This window comes from Paramisgurnus dabryanus, chromosome 3 (assembly GCF_030506205.2).
Source record: "Paramisgurnus dabryanus chromosome 3, PD_genome_1.1, whole genome shotgun sequence".
NCBI classification, from domain to species: Eukaryota; Metazoa; Chordata; class Actinopteri; order Cypriniformes; family Cobitidae; genus Paramisgurnus; species Paramisgurnus dabryanus.
Window position 1 is genome coordinate 31,338,166 of NC_133339.1, and position 15,592 is coordinate 31,353,757.

Genomic DNA, 15,592 nt, shown 5'->3' on the forward strand with positions numbered 1-15,592 from the left:
TATTATTATGTTAAGTTGATGCGAAACAACAAAACAAAAATTTGCTGCACAAAAGTGACAAGCATTTAAAGGACATTTCACAAGACTTTTTAAAGATGTAAAATACATTTTTGGTGTCCCCAGAGTATGAATGTGAAGTTTTAACTCAAAATATATAAAGAATTTATTATAACATTTAAAAATTGCAACTTTATAGGTGCTAGCAAAAATTTGCCATTTTTGGGTGTGTCCTTTTAAAGGAAAACACTACAGTTTTTCAATATTTTACTATGTTCTTACTATAACTTAGACAAATTAATACAACCCATCTTTTTTCAATGCGTGCACTTTTAATCTTTGTACAGCGCCTTGTGAATGTGTTGGCATATAGCCTAGCCCCATTTATTATAGGATCCAAACAGGGATGAATTTAGAAGCCACCAAAAACTTCCATGTTTCCGCTATTTAAAGACTGTTACATGAGTAGTTACATGAGTAAGTATGGTAGCACAAAATAAAAAATTATTTTGGAGCCATAGAAATTGAATGGGGCTAGGCTAAATGCTAACACATTCAAGAAGCGCTGTACACATTAAGTGCCAAATTGAAAAAAGATAGGTATGTATTAATTCATCTAATTTGAGGTAAGAACATAGTAAAATATTTAAAACAGTGGTGTTTTCCTTTAAATGCAAATGAGCTGATGAAATGCAAACACTGATCGCCATGATGGTGGTTTGTTAAAATGAAACATAATTGTGCTGTTAATTATTTTTCTCTCTTTCTCGCTGCACTAATGGCAGTGTCATGGTTGGATAGTGCAGAATAAGGGGCGGTGTTATTATAATAAGATCACCTTATGACATCACAAGGGGAACCACATTTTAATAACCTATTTTTTATAGCACTTACAAATGGAAAAAGTCAGATTTGATGTCCCCTTTAATATTGGTGTAATAAAAGTGTAATAACCATGTTTTTTTGGTGTATTGATTACTATTAGCAAAACCATGTTTTTTTGTGGTAACCATGGTTTTACTACAGTAACCCTGTTTTATTTTTTTGTTTGTTTTAACTGTAGTAAAACCATGGTTAATTTTTGTAAGGGCAAGGTTAAGCATAGTGTAAAAAGTCTAAAAATGTATATATTTAATAACTAAAGCAGTCTTGTGACTCTTGATCTTTAAAATATGTTGAGCACTTTCTCACTCAGCATGTCTCATCCACTCACATCTGCAGCAAGGTCTCGCTTCAGGCGGGTAACATGAAAGTCTAATCAACGGTGAACATGTTGACATTGAGTTTTCACACTTTCAGGGCTGCACGTGAAAAGTCTTACACATGGATGCTGCTCTCTCTGTATAGGTTTTAAAAAAAGTGTGATATGTGTGGAAAGTGTGAAACGTGTCATTATGCAGAGGAGCAGAGCCATGGGTGGTAAATATAAAAAGAAAAGGAGGAGGAAAGCAGAATTAGAAATCAAGATGCAGGTTTGTGCTGGTGTGTGTGTGTGTTTTGTATGTCTGATAAAAAGATGTTCTTCTTTTCCTCTACTGTATGCCTATATCGGTGCTGCCCCACTTTCCCATGATTCCCTGGAGCTCAGGCTTGCACCATCATCAGCAGGCTGGAACTGAACGCGCTAACTCTCAAATAATTTGGATCTGTCTCTGTTAAAGCTGCAAACCATTCTTCAAAGCATCTTAGACCAAAATGCATTATAGATTATCTCTGCCTCTGTGATGCACTGCTACAGCCTGAGCTTCACACAGAGTGAGAGAGAGGTTTGCAAATACAGATGATGTTTAGAAACATTAGGGTGTTGGCTCCACATGAATAGATGTATCATACAGGCACATTACTGCAGTGTAAATCTGAATTTATGTCCATATATCATTTATATACATATACAACCATCGCCATTCCATTACAGCAGCATTTTTAGCTGGATTAGATGTTCAAAATACTGTGCATGAGCCACTGTTATTTTAGCAGGTGGGGTCAGTCACTGTTAAAAGGTCCCAAAGGATTGCGTAAAACACACAATTTACAGTTACAGGAAAAATACAATTTTCTCACACTTCCTCCAGCTTGAAAAAAAATGTGCCACTAAATCCTTATTACCTAGACAAGTACGTTTAAAGGACAAGTTCGGTATTTTAGACTTAATGCCCTGTTTTCAGATTGTTTATGGTCAAATAGAATGGTTTTGACTGAAATTTCGACATTTTCGGCTGCCCTGAGAATTTTCGCGTGTTTGTGTTTCAGCTCAGACCTCTACAATGGGTTTATAGGTGCACTGGAACAATCCTTCCTAAAATGCATTAAACTTTCGTTTACAAAGACGTGAAACTCACCGAGTGGTCAGGGGTGTTCCCTGATATGCTCACACAAAAATCGCTGCAAAAGATGCTTTCCAACAGCTGTTTTAGCATTCGTTGTTAACTTGTGGACCTATTTCCCCAAACGCCTCACACCCGTACATTCTTCCGCTTAGAGCTTGAATAATAAACACTCCAGCCCAGGTGGTGGCGCTAATCCGCCTTTGCCAATTGCAAGAATAGAAACAAAGTTCCCGGCGCGGAGTAATACCGTACCTCACAGGACGTCTAATACAAGTCAATGGAGTTGGTAAAAACTACGATAAAACCTGTTGGAATGCGTCTTTTGGAGCGATTTTTGTGTGAGCATACCAGTGAACACCCCTGACCACTCGGTGAGTTTCACGTCTTTGTAAACGAAAGTTTAATGCATTTTAGGAAGGATTGTTCCAGTGCACCTATAAACCCATTGTAGAGGTCTGAGCTGAAACACAAACACGCAAAAATTCTCAGGGCAGCCGAAAATGTCGAAATATCAGTCAAAACCATTCTATTTGACCATAAACAATCTGAAAACAGGGCTTTAAGTCTAAAATACCGAACTTGTCCTTTAACATTTTCCATTGCAAAAGTCACAGGCACAGTGATAGGTTGTTGAGGAACACCATACCAGTGTTTTCCAGGCTTGCGGTTTGTGGCGGCACATTCACAACACACAGGTTTAGGATTAGAAACCAGGATTAGCTGCATTTAGAGCATTGTCTTTCACTCATCATTTTCCTTTAATTTTATAGTTCAGTTATGGTTAGGCTTGGGGTGGGTTTAGGTTTTATTTACAAAAATGTTGTCCTTGGGTCAACACAATATATGTTGCCCTGAGAACATCTCTCACTTGGCAAATAAGGTTGAGCGTGTATATATATCATTCATGTCCATTAGACAAATAGCATGAAACTACAGGTTTTGGGGTTTAAAGGAACATGCCCAACATTTTGGGATTTAGCATTTAGCTTCTCCCCCAGAGTTAGATAAGTCCATACCTTTCTCATCTCCGTGCGTGCTGTAACTCTGTCTGATGCAGCCCCCGCTAGCTTAGCTTAGCACAAATACTGGAAGTGAATGGCTCCAGCTAGCAAACTGCTCCCAATAAGCAGTGATGGGAATAACGGCGTTATAAGTAATTGGCGTTAGTAACTGCGTTATTTTTTTCAGTAACGAGTAATCAAATAAATTACTGTTTCCCCCGTTATAACGCCGTTATCGTTACTGACATTAAAATGCGGTGCGTTACTAAAATTGATCTTACTGTAGTGATTTTCAGCCGCGTATGCTCACTCTCTCAGCCAAACACTGTTTTTCTCTTGTGTGTGTTGTGAGAAACATAACGAATGATGATTGGCTTCATTTCCATCGGTAGCCAACCAGAGGCAGAGTTCACAAAAAGGCCCGCCCACACGCGCAGTCCAAGTCAGAGGAGCGAGCAGCAGTGTTAAAAAGTCTGAGCAACTTGGTCACTTTGTCGCTAGATTTAGCAACTTTCTATCACTTAAGCGACTTTAAAGGACAAATCTAGCTATCTTTTCTGGCGTGGTTGGAGACTTTTGTAGACTGACATGAAAATACGCGTCGTTTTGTCTTCTCAACGAGCAGCGGTGCTGCTGCTGACTGTGCCCCATCTCAAAGCACTGACATGCAGCCCGGTCATCGCGCATCAATCACTCCGAAAACACCGGCGACAGGGCGATGGCAAGTACAACAAGCTCAAAGGTAGCGGTCGCAAACACGAAGTATAAAGCACTACTTTTCCATTGTTGAGGTGAAAGGCAAGAATGTTTGTGTAATGTGCAACTTATGCCCATGAAGAAAAAGTCTCTCCACGTCTGTGGCAAGTAATTCTGATCTAATAAAGCACCTCACATCGTCACATGCTGCCACAAAATTTGTGATTTCTCTTTAGTATCCATTTTATTAATTTAACATATTTAATTTTGTAAGGGGCATTCAAGTTATTTGAAATATTAATTTTTTTTAAGTAACGCAGTAATTACTTTTCCTGGTAATTAATTACTTTTATAATAATGTAACGGAGTTACTAACTCAGTTACTATTTGTGAGAAGTAATTAGTAACTATAACTAATTACTTTTTTAAAGTAACGTTCCCAACACTGCCAATAAGTGACAAAATAACGCGAACATTTTCCTATTTATAAGTTTTGATTTGCACAGTCATACATACTGGGAACTATATTCTCAGAAGGCGAAGCACTGCTAATCGAGAAGCCCCCTGGTGAGGAGCAGAGAATTTGGTCAGAGTTGTGCAAATCACTCCACCCAAGTAGCAGTGCTTCACCTTGAGAGAATATAGTTCCCAGTATGTATACTGTTAAAAGATGGCTGTGTCTCATATGACCTTGTTATTTGTAGACGGTGTGACTATACAAATCATAACATATAAATAGGAAAATGTTTGCGTCATTTTGTCACTTATTGGGAGCAGTTTGCTAGCTGGAGCCATTCACTTCTGGTCTTTGTGCTAAGCTAAGCTAGCAGGGGCTGCGTCAGACAGAGTAAAGGGTGATTTATAGTCGTGCGTAGGTCCTACGGCGTAGCCGCGACGGCGTAGGTTCCGCGTCGGTTTTCATTTGCGTCGCCGTCCGCGTCGACGTGCAAACACACGCGAAACCGCTGGTTGGCAGTAATCACGCGTGTAACCACAGTTGCAGCAGAAGTCGTCACAGAAGAAGAAGCTATGCAAGTTAACCCACAAACGAAGAAGAAATAGCAACTTGTTGTGTATAATTTGAGAAGACCAGCAATGATGGAAGTAAATAAACAGCGACTTATGTTGCAGTTTGAGTTAAATCACTCCTCAACTTGGCTCATCTTTGTTTTCACCGTCACAAACGGAAATACCTATGACGCAGTTTTTTTACCTGACGGGAGGGGTTCTGGTGGACCAATCACAGCGCCTGCGGTCCGCGTAGAGCCGACGCGCTGTTAGAAATTTTATGAGGTGCGCGTCAGGCTACGCAGAGCTACGCACAGGCTATAAATCGCCCTTTACAGCACGCACGTGGATGAGAACGGTATGTATGGACTTATCTAACTCTGGGGGATATGGTGAATAAGCTAAATTCCCAAAATGCAGGCATGTTCCTTTAAATCACTAACCAAGCATCATTAATATTCATGAAATGAAGAAATAGACAAAAAATATCAAGAATTACTGCCTAACAACACCCAAGACAAATAGACTTGATAGATGTACAAATAGACTATTAACCAAAAGTGATCTGCTATGCAATATGTGAGTGATGTGTCCTTTTAAACTTTAATTCGAAGGGTGATGCCTCCCATTCTGTGTGCACCCGAGTGAGGCTTTTATCCCTTCTAACCTTTCTTCTTTCTACCCTTATTCTGATTGACAGCTCGTAGATTAGGAGGACTGCTGGAATTTGGTTAATGGAGAAGGGGGGAAGGTATAAAGAGGGAGGGGTCACAAAAAGTTTAGTCTTTAATCAGATCTAATGAGCCAACAGGCATGAGAAATCAGTTCAAGAGTAACATCCAACCAAAGTCAACCTGTCACGTTTAAAGATTTATGAAAATACCAGTGTAACACAAAGTGGATAAACAAAGGAGATATTTGAGATGGTAAGAGTAAGAGCAAAGCTTACAACAGTGAAGATACAGACTTGGCAGTTTGGGCACAGTGTGCATACAAATGACTGCATTCCTCCACTGCCTAAATCAAAGCAAATTCACAGGGCTGAAGCAATACAGAAACAATGTAAACAGCTACTATAAAGACCAACAAAGCTCAATGGGCATGATGTCAACTCATTTGATTTATGAAAAGCTCTCCATGTCTTTATTTGATAATAAAGGGCCACTATTACTGAGGTCTGTGTTATGTAATGGCCGTACCATTGAGATGAGGACTTGCCTGAAATAGCTTAAATTTAAGTGATTACACACTGTAATGAGGTCATGTGCAAGCTTTACAGCAAAAATGGCTATCATTAATGTCCTTTTAGGATAATGCATAATACTGACACTGAATTTCTGATGCTCAATGCTTAACAGGTTGCTTTATGGTTAGAAAGCTTTTAGGTAATAAACATGTGATCCTATTTATTATTTCTTCAGTGGTGAGAATGACACTACATACACCCCTGGGTGCTGCTCACACCAACCTCCAGACAAAGATAGTAGAGATACACTTGATAAGCCTGTACCACATTCAGCCACTGATAAGACGGACCACTGACGTGTTAAAAGATTGATCGCAGTGATTATAAATTGCCTTTATAATTTGACCCTGGCCCACAAGACACATGGTGATACTTTTTTGGATATCTCTATTTTCTTCATCTGTGTAGCATGGATTTGTTGACACCCCATATAATTTTTTTTTGTATTGTCAGCACTTATTCAAGGTTTTTTGCTACTCTCTGATACAGTATGCTAGTGTTGTGTGGCAGCTGGATTGACAGCAGCTGTAATATTATGGCACTCAGCATTCTTGCTTTCATTTAAAACACCCACAGAGGGCATCAAAAAAAAAAACAGTTTTAAACCTCTACTTAAAAATGTACAACATTGACTTAACAACCGGTAAACGTTTCCTTTATTTAATCTCTCAATCACTGTACAAATTGAATGCAGTGGGAACGCAGCCTGGTCTCACTAATAGTATATTAATATGTTACTTTCAATTATTCAGCCTGGTCTCACTGTTAATATGAATACCTAACTTTCAAGAAAAAACAATACATACTTTTTTGTATGTTTAAATAGATGCTGAAGCGTACAATATAGACATATTTGTAACATTTAATCGTAGCACTATTAAGTTTTCACAGCTACAAAACGTAAAACATTAGATTGCAGTATAATTTCTCTTAAACCATTTTATCGATAATGTTACCCTAAACCCAAACCCTTTTTATACAAAATGTAAATAAAAAAGACGTAATGTATTATTTTTACATTATGCAACGTAAGTAAGAAATGTGTACATAAAATATCTTTTAAATGCTATATTGTTACTATTTTCTTTTATATATATATATTAAAGGTCACATATGGTAAAAACTGAAATTTTGTGGCTTTTTTCGTGATAACTGAGGTCTAGGGGCTATGTAAGTACCATATAAGTTTCAAAACAGTCATTGTTCAAAAATCATCATATTACATCATCGGAGGACTTTTTTGCAGAACCAAAATGCAGATATCTCTCCTCTCAGGGGGAAATGAGGGAGGGAAACATGGTCATTCAGTAATACTGCCGGGTTTCTACAGATACAAAGCTGAATGTAAATCGGTGAAGTATCCCTTTAAGGACATCATAACCTAAAATAAAACTCTAGAAAGCCTAAAAATATGTGACCTTTAACAATATAGCATTTAAAAGATATTTTAAGACACTAATATAGTCATACCCCTAAACATACCCTTAAATATTGAAATCATGTACTGTTAGAAATTAAAAGCATAGCAGGCAGACAAATGTAATCACAATAATTTATATATTGTGAAATTTTAAAAGCAGTATCAATAGCAGTTAAAATGATGATGTGCTGCAGCCGCGGTCCTCTCTGGAGTATATGATGAAGTACAGAGAAATATTAAAGTTATTAATCCACAAAAACGTTAATCCGGCTTCTCTCTGTCAAGGCGTGCATTTAAAATTTTCAAAAGTACATCAACTGATAAACAACAATCACTGGCGCAAATCTGTGACGTATCAAGCAAGAGCCAATGAACGTTGATATCAGTGCCGTAAAGCAATGTGTCGTAAAGCTTCTAGAGGAGCAATATTTGAATTCAAATTCATAACGAATCCGAGATTTGACGTTTACGGTCGCTGATGAGTACTGGGTTCAATATCGCTGGATAAAGAGCTGAATTTGGATATGTTTCTCTCAATCGTATGAATTTTAAAGATGTGGATTACAGTAAATTAATAAAAACAAACCTTTGTGTATTTATGTTATGTTTTGGTGTAATTATTGTTGCATATGAGCAGACGGCATTGGACAAAATGCCTTTTGTGTGGCAAACAAACTGCATATTTCAAACTGGTTAAATGATTACATAAATGTTATTCATTTTAAGGTTTTAAAGTGTAGTCTTGTTTAATATTATGCAATTCTCTAAAAGTCATAAACATTTCATTATGTAAATGAGTAAACTGTCCTAAATAAATAAGTAAAAAAAACGACTTAAAAACGCCAGTGCCCACAATTTTAATATTTATGAATACACTGTCAGAAATAAAGGTAGAAAACTGTACCTTTTCTGTCACTGGGGCTGTACCCTATGTTTCCGTTTGGTACCTTTACATGAATAAAAAAACTGAATAAAATTTTGGGTAGATTACCGTACCTTTAGGACCTAAATTGTTAGAAAAAAGTCAAAATATGTATCCTAGCTGTCAGTGGGGCAGCACCCTTTAAGAAGGTAATTGTATGGATCATTAGGTACAGATATGTAAACATTTAGTACCAATATGTAACTTTGAGATACATCTCTTTGGTCCCAGTATGTACCTCTGAGGTACTAAAATGAAATCCTTAGGTGCAAAGTTGAACTTTTTGAAAGGGTACAGCCCCAGTGACAGAAAAGGTACAGTTTTGTACCTGTATTCTCATGAGATCACGTTGGATAATGAGGGGACGGTTTCCCGGACAGGGCTAGTCCCAGACTAAAATGCATGTTTGAGCTGCCTTAATTTAAAAACACCTTCTCCTGATATAATCTTATATCAGTGTCACTGTTTTGTCTCAAAGGTTTGTATGTAAGGTTTGTTTAAAATAAAAAACGACTTTATGCATGTCCTAATATAAGATAAACTAAGGCCTAGTCCTGAATTAATCTAAACCCTGTCCGGGAAACCGACCCTATGTGCTGTACAGTATATGCATACATCACAATAGTCACAAAAGGCTGTATAACAAATATTTTTAAAAAGTAAAGCTCAATTTTTTTATTTATAAATTGACTTGAGCAAAGTCAGGAATTCTAAAAATGTAGGATGACTATGATTTTGTATGAAAATGGAAACTTGAAATGCAAGAGAGATGATAAATTATTCTTGTCTATAATTCATCACTTCTGAGACTCAGAGACGACTTCCCCATGTGACTGAACTAAAAGGAAAGTTTTTGAGAATCTTTAATGACCTAAAAGTCTCTGCACTGCACAAACAGCATTGAAATAGTTCACTGCAACATTTCAAACACATTACAACCTGATTTTAGTATGTTTAAATCTGATAACCTTTTCAACCTCTGTCATTTACTAGTAGGGCATAACATCCTTAAATGTTTTCTACCCTGTCCTCTCTCCATTAGGCTCACAGATAACATGCTGGCCTGTGAAATTCTATTTCATGTTGAGCTGTTTTGCTGTGTGCCTGATGAAAAACAACAGCATGTCAGTCAGAGCCCAAGGCTCCAAGTCACAATAAAACATTTTCATCTCATAACACTTGTCTGTGCTTGATTCCATCTGCTATAGATTATCCTCCAAACACTGAGCCATATGTACCTGTACTGTTCATTTTAGTCCTGTGCAAATGAGCATATCTGGAGACCGCTCATACTCAAAATGTTACTACAGATATGCATGTTTACTAGACGAGATATATTAAATTTCTTATGCATTAGAGTTACAGTTGTAAATGAGTTTTTTTCCATAGCGCAGTCAGTAGATCATGGAGCTAGTCATTTAAATATCAAGGGTCCAGTTTGAAGCACACAAATCTTCAAAAGTACACTGAATGCACTATGATATTTTGTAAACAAGCATCTGCCAATTGCATAAATGTAACTCTAGAGCCAATAAGTGAAAAATGAGGTGTGTGTCTGGAGCTGTTTTCTGCTCTATCCACCAGCAGAAATGAGACATGAAGCCTGCAGTGAATCTCTCTCTCTCTCTCTCTCTCTCTCTCTCTCTCTCTCTCTCTCTCTCTCTCTCTCTCTCTCTCTCTCTCTCGATGACAGTAAAGGATGTTCAGTCCAGACCTCCTCAATAACTAGCACTAAAGTCTCTGTTCCAAACATCAGCATACAGAGTTTCTGTCCTTCATATATATATATACAGCAAGAAGATAAAGTATGGTATAACAAAGGCATAAACTATAAATGAACTGTTCAAATAGAAGCTGAAATTTGTGATTTTTGCAACATAAAAGAGACTCACATAATGTAGTCTCTCTAGTGCGGAGTACTGTGGTTATCCATCAGTGTAATCAATGTGACAGACTCATTAGTGCTTGGCTTCTATCATAACTATCATTCAGCAATGGTTACTTTGAAGACACATCTCAAACTCAGATCATGAGCACGACTGACTTCACCAGAACACAATGTCCATCATCTGTCATAAAACGATGATCTAAAAGTGATTAAACATATATGATGATCTTAAAGGAGTGAAGTAACTGCGAACCATTTCAAAATTTTGTATGTGGAAATTACAAACTAAATATGTCTGGGTTATTTTTGACCCATAATGGGTAAATATTGGAAAGAACACACTGCTGGGTTAAAATTGACCCAATGCTGGGTTGTTTTAACCCTATTGTTGGGTTATTACAATCCATGGTTGCATAACAACAACCCAACATTGGGTTTTTTTTTACCCTGGGGTAAATTTGAACCCAGCATGTGTTCTGTACTATATTTACTCATTATGGGTCAAAAATAACCCAATGTATTTAAATTCATTTTTGCACAAATTATAAATAATTATTTTCAACACAACCAAAACTTTAGACAGATTATTAAATATAAGACATAAAAAGGAAAATATATAAAAGCGAGATGTACCTGTACTGTTCATTTTAGTCCTGCGCAAATGAGAATATCTGGAGACCGCTCATACTCAAAATGTTACTACAGATATGCATGTTTACTAGACCAGATATATTAAATTTCTTATGCATTAGAGTTACAGTTGTAAATGAGTTTTTTTCCATATCGCATTTCACTGATTTTGGTTTTGCGGTCTGGATAAAAAGATGGAGGGAATGAAATAAAGAAAGAAAGAAAGCTGTAGCATGGAGAGATCAATGCAAAGCCTGTGTCCTCTCTGCTCATTTGAAGTGCTAATATAACTCTTTACTGCACAGCTCATACAATGTACAAAATTATGCAGTAGACTTTACAGCATTATTTAAAGGTGCAGTGTGTAATTTTTAGAAAGATCTCTTGACAGAAATGCAAAATAATATACAAACTATATTATCAGGGGTGTATAAAGACCTTTTTATAATGATCCATTATGCTTTTATAACCTTAGAATGAGACGTTTTTATCTACATGCACGAGGGTCCCCTTACATGGAAGTCGCCATTTTGTGCCGCATGTACAGAAGCCTTTAACGCACACACATTTTTCCTAAGTTGTCTCTGATAATGACATGTTTTTCCGGTGGCGGCTACCGTAGCTTCTCTATGCGTTTCAAAAGTGAGGGGAAAGCAGTGGACTGCAATTCACAACCTCACCATCAGATGCCGCTAAAATTTACACCCTGCACCTTTAAACCTCCTTACATTAAATTTTTATAAAAAAAGTCAGCAAAATGATGGGGATATATCACCCTTGTGCCTTGTCATATAAACTGAAGCCAATAGTAATATTCCCTGTAACTGTTGCTGGTCATTTTAATGTTATTTGTCCAAGATTTAGTTGCTGAAAATATCAAGAGAACAAACAGACAGGTTTCACAGTCCATTGTTTTGCAGCATACACTTACAGGAGGCTTTAAAAGGATGCGTCATAAAAATGCAGGATTTATGTATTTTTCTCTTTTAGGATTTGTGCCGCACATAAAGTTTACATCCAAACATCATTAACTATTTAGTGTGCTAGAATGTATTAACAAGTAGTTATGAAGCTAATGATCATATTCCCAGTCTCTTTCTCAAACTGCAGATAAACTCTTTAGTCTGCAGTAGTCTGCTGCATTGTTTAATGTCCACAGGGTCGCTCTGATGCAGAAACAACTTCCTCTGACTGTAATTGTTTTGTCACAGAGTAAAAAGCAATCCAAATTTTCCTTTGTGGATTAAAGGCCGTGCTTTACAGATATCGATGAATGGTATGTTTCGAACTACAACAACACTACATGGCTAGCAGCTGGTGCATCGCTATGAACTGGATGCATGTCACATCTTTTCAAACACTTCCACCTAGTGGTGATACCAGAATAGTTAAGATTGCTTTCAGCATCACAAACAGCTCAGCATTAGCTGATGTTATCAAACACAACCACAGCAATAAAATAACAGTCAGACCAAAATGAGTAAATCCTTCATACGGTAAATAGCAATTATGATGACAAATTGAGTTTGGGTTTCCTACACAAACTAAACATTTATCTCTACCCATGCACAAGAGAGATATTTAACCATGTATAAACTCAAAAGAAGAAGTCGTATATGCATATAAAAGGTAATTTTGTCAACTTTAAGAATTATAATAGCATAGATGTGGGCTAAAAGCACTATGGGGTCTTTAAAAGCACAACACCAGTAATAATGCATGTGATGTGCTGTGTATAAATTCTGTGGATGATGACGGGAATCTCTTTGGTTGTTGGAAAGACAGATCCATTGTGACACATTCAACAATATTGATACGAGCCATTAAAACATCTCGTGTAAGGTTATGTTTTACAAGGCTTGAACAGTAACTCAAGCAGCAGGATTGCTGTGTACAGTGTGAGTGAGAGCTGGCGTGGGGTTGGCTTTGGCTCAAATCAATATGTATGTGATACATCAAGTTCACACACTGAATCTATACTGAACTTAAGGAACGAAAAATGTTTTAGTTGAACAACAGACACATCTTCCTGTTAAGTGTTTTAATGCATTTCGATACAGAAGGTGCTTGTATAGTTTCTGATGTGCTGTTGAGTTCATTGCTTCTCCATATTGCACTGTAATGGACACAATATGAACAAGCTGGTGTACATGCTTTAAAAGTCTAAATATTTTGATCTAACCATGGCCAAAAGTGTTAAAATGCATAATAAAGTCTTTACTCACAAAATTGTAAATCAATCAATTAAACAAACTTAACAATGTACAAACAAATACACTTAAGTAACATACACACATAACTGGCAGGAGAGACTAAACCACATAGTCAACCCCTATGCAATAACCTCTAGTAGCTAAGAGATCCTCTCCCTCATTGAACCTTGTTGGTACAGTCAACAGCCACTAATTAAACAAGATGCAATTAGGTGCACATACAGATTATCTTTTCATTTGACCGATCCCAATGTTTTGGTTTTCAGGAGTCAATGGTCTAATTGGACATGTGGAAACGAAAACACTAACCTCAAGTAGCCTAACATTTAAAGCTCCACCCACCTGATAGTAGTAGCCATTGTCTGTCTGGTACGGCTGTGCTCCAGTGTTCAGTGTCCCGAGTGCAGATTTCAGAATTTCCTCACAGCCTAAATAGAGACAGAAGTATTAGGAAATACATATTTATCCCTTATACTGATATTTTATGTAAGTGTGGTTATAAATGTCATTTTTTTCTAAACATTGCATATGATGTATATAAGCATGCATTACTGCCATCACATAGCTTAGTCAAAAATGTAGATTTCATTTATTTAAGTTTGAAAAGAGATTAATTGAGGAATTTTTTTCTATCAGATACTGCCAATAATTCAAGAAATTGAGATATTAAGAATTATTATTGACATCTATTTTCTATCAAATTTAGCCCTTGAGGAAATACATCAATATCTATGAAATAATACAAACCAATCCATTCATCCATTATAAATTCATCTTTGGATATTGTACAGTATTCTTCTCTTTGAGACTGAGGACTCTAACTTCTTTCACACAAAGATGCCCTTCACATACACAAACCCATCTGCAGAAATACAGCAGGCTAAGTAACATGACATGAATAAATAACATCCTGACAAAGACAGTGGAGGGCAGACCATGCCTGAGCTCCATTTATAGAAATTTGATGGTTCAATGCTTTGTGTGCCAGCTCAAGTGGGCCACCGCTCACACTGGCTCTGCCACTGTCCCAAATGAAGACATATTGTTGGCAATACAAAGGCTAAATATATATAAAGCTGTGCGCAAAGCTCTTAACTGAGACAGACAAACATGAACTGTGGTACAACTTGCACCTCTGAATTTCACCAAATACAAGAGTGTTGTGCTTTTAATAAACACGTAAGGATGTTTAGCACATACACTCACCTAAAGGATTATTAGGAACACCTGTTCAATTTCTCATTAATGCAATTATGTAACCAACCAATCACATGTCAGTGGCTTCAATGCATTAAGGGGTGTGGTGCTCGTCAAGACAATCTCCTGAACTCCAAATTGAATGTCAGAATGGGAAAGAAAGGGGATTTAAGCAATTTTGAGCGTGGCATCGTTGTTGGTGCCAGATGGGCTCAGTTACTGGGATTTTCACGCACAACCATTGTAAGGGTTTACAAAGAATGGTGTGAAAAGGAAAAACATCCAGTATGCGGCAGTCCTGTGGGCGAAAATGCCTTATTGATAGCTGATAGAAGAGCAACTTTGACTAAAATACCCACTCTTTACAACTGAGGTATGCAGCAAAGCATTTGTGAAGCCACAACACGCACAACCTTGAGGCGGATGGGCTACAACAGCAGAAGCCCCACCGGGTACCACTCATCTCCACTACAAATAGGAAAAAGACCCTACAATTTACACAAGCTCACCAAAATTGGACAGTTGAAGACTGGAAAAATGTTGCCTGGTCTGATGAGTCTCAATTTCTGTTGAGACATTCAGATGGTAGAGTCAGAATTTGGCATAAACAGAATGAGAACATGGATCCATCATGCCTTGTTACCACTGTGCAGGCTGGAGGTGGTGGTGTAATGGTATGGGGGATGTTTTCTTGGCACACATTAGGCCCCTTAGTGCCAATTGGGCATCATTTAAATGCCACAGCCTATCTGAGCATTGTTTTTGACCATGTCCATCCCTTTATGACCACCATGTACCCATCCTCTGATGGCTACTTCCAGCAGGATAATGTACCATGTCACAAAGCTCAAATCATTTCAAATTGGTTTCTTGAACATGACATTGAGTTCACTGTACTAAAATGGCCCCAACAGTCACCAAATCTCAACCCAATAGAGCATCTTTGGGATGTGATGGAACGGGAGCTTCGTGCCCTGGATGTGCATCCCACAAATCTCCATCAACTGCAAGATGCTATCCTATCAATATGGGCCAACATTTTTTAAA

At 37.5% G+C, this 15,592-nt stretch overlaps 1 protein-coding gene across 1 annotated transcript in view; it reads right to left on the reverse strand.

The window, feature by feature from the left end:
* Positions 1–15,592, reverse strand: part of rab11fip4a (RAB11 family interacting protein 4 (class II) a) — a 56,525-nt gene that overhangs the window by 31,040 nt on the left and 9,893 nt on the right. Inside the window, exon 3 of the mRNA XM_065273987.1 lies at positions 13,691–13,776. Within this exon, the coding sequence (XP_065130059.1) occupies positions 13,691–13,776 (86 nt within the window). The remainder of the gene's footprint in view (positions 1–13,690; positions 13,777–15,592) is intronic.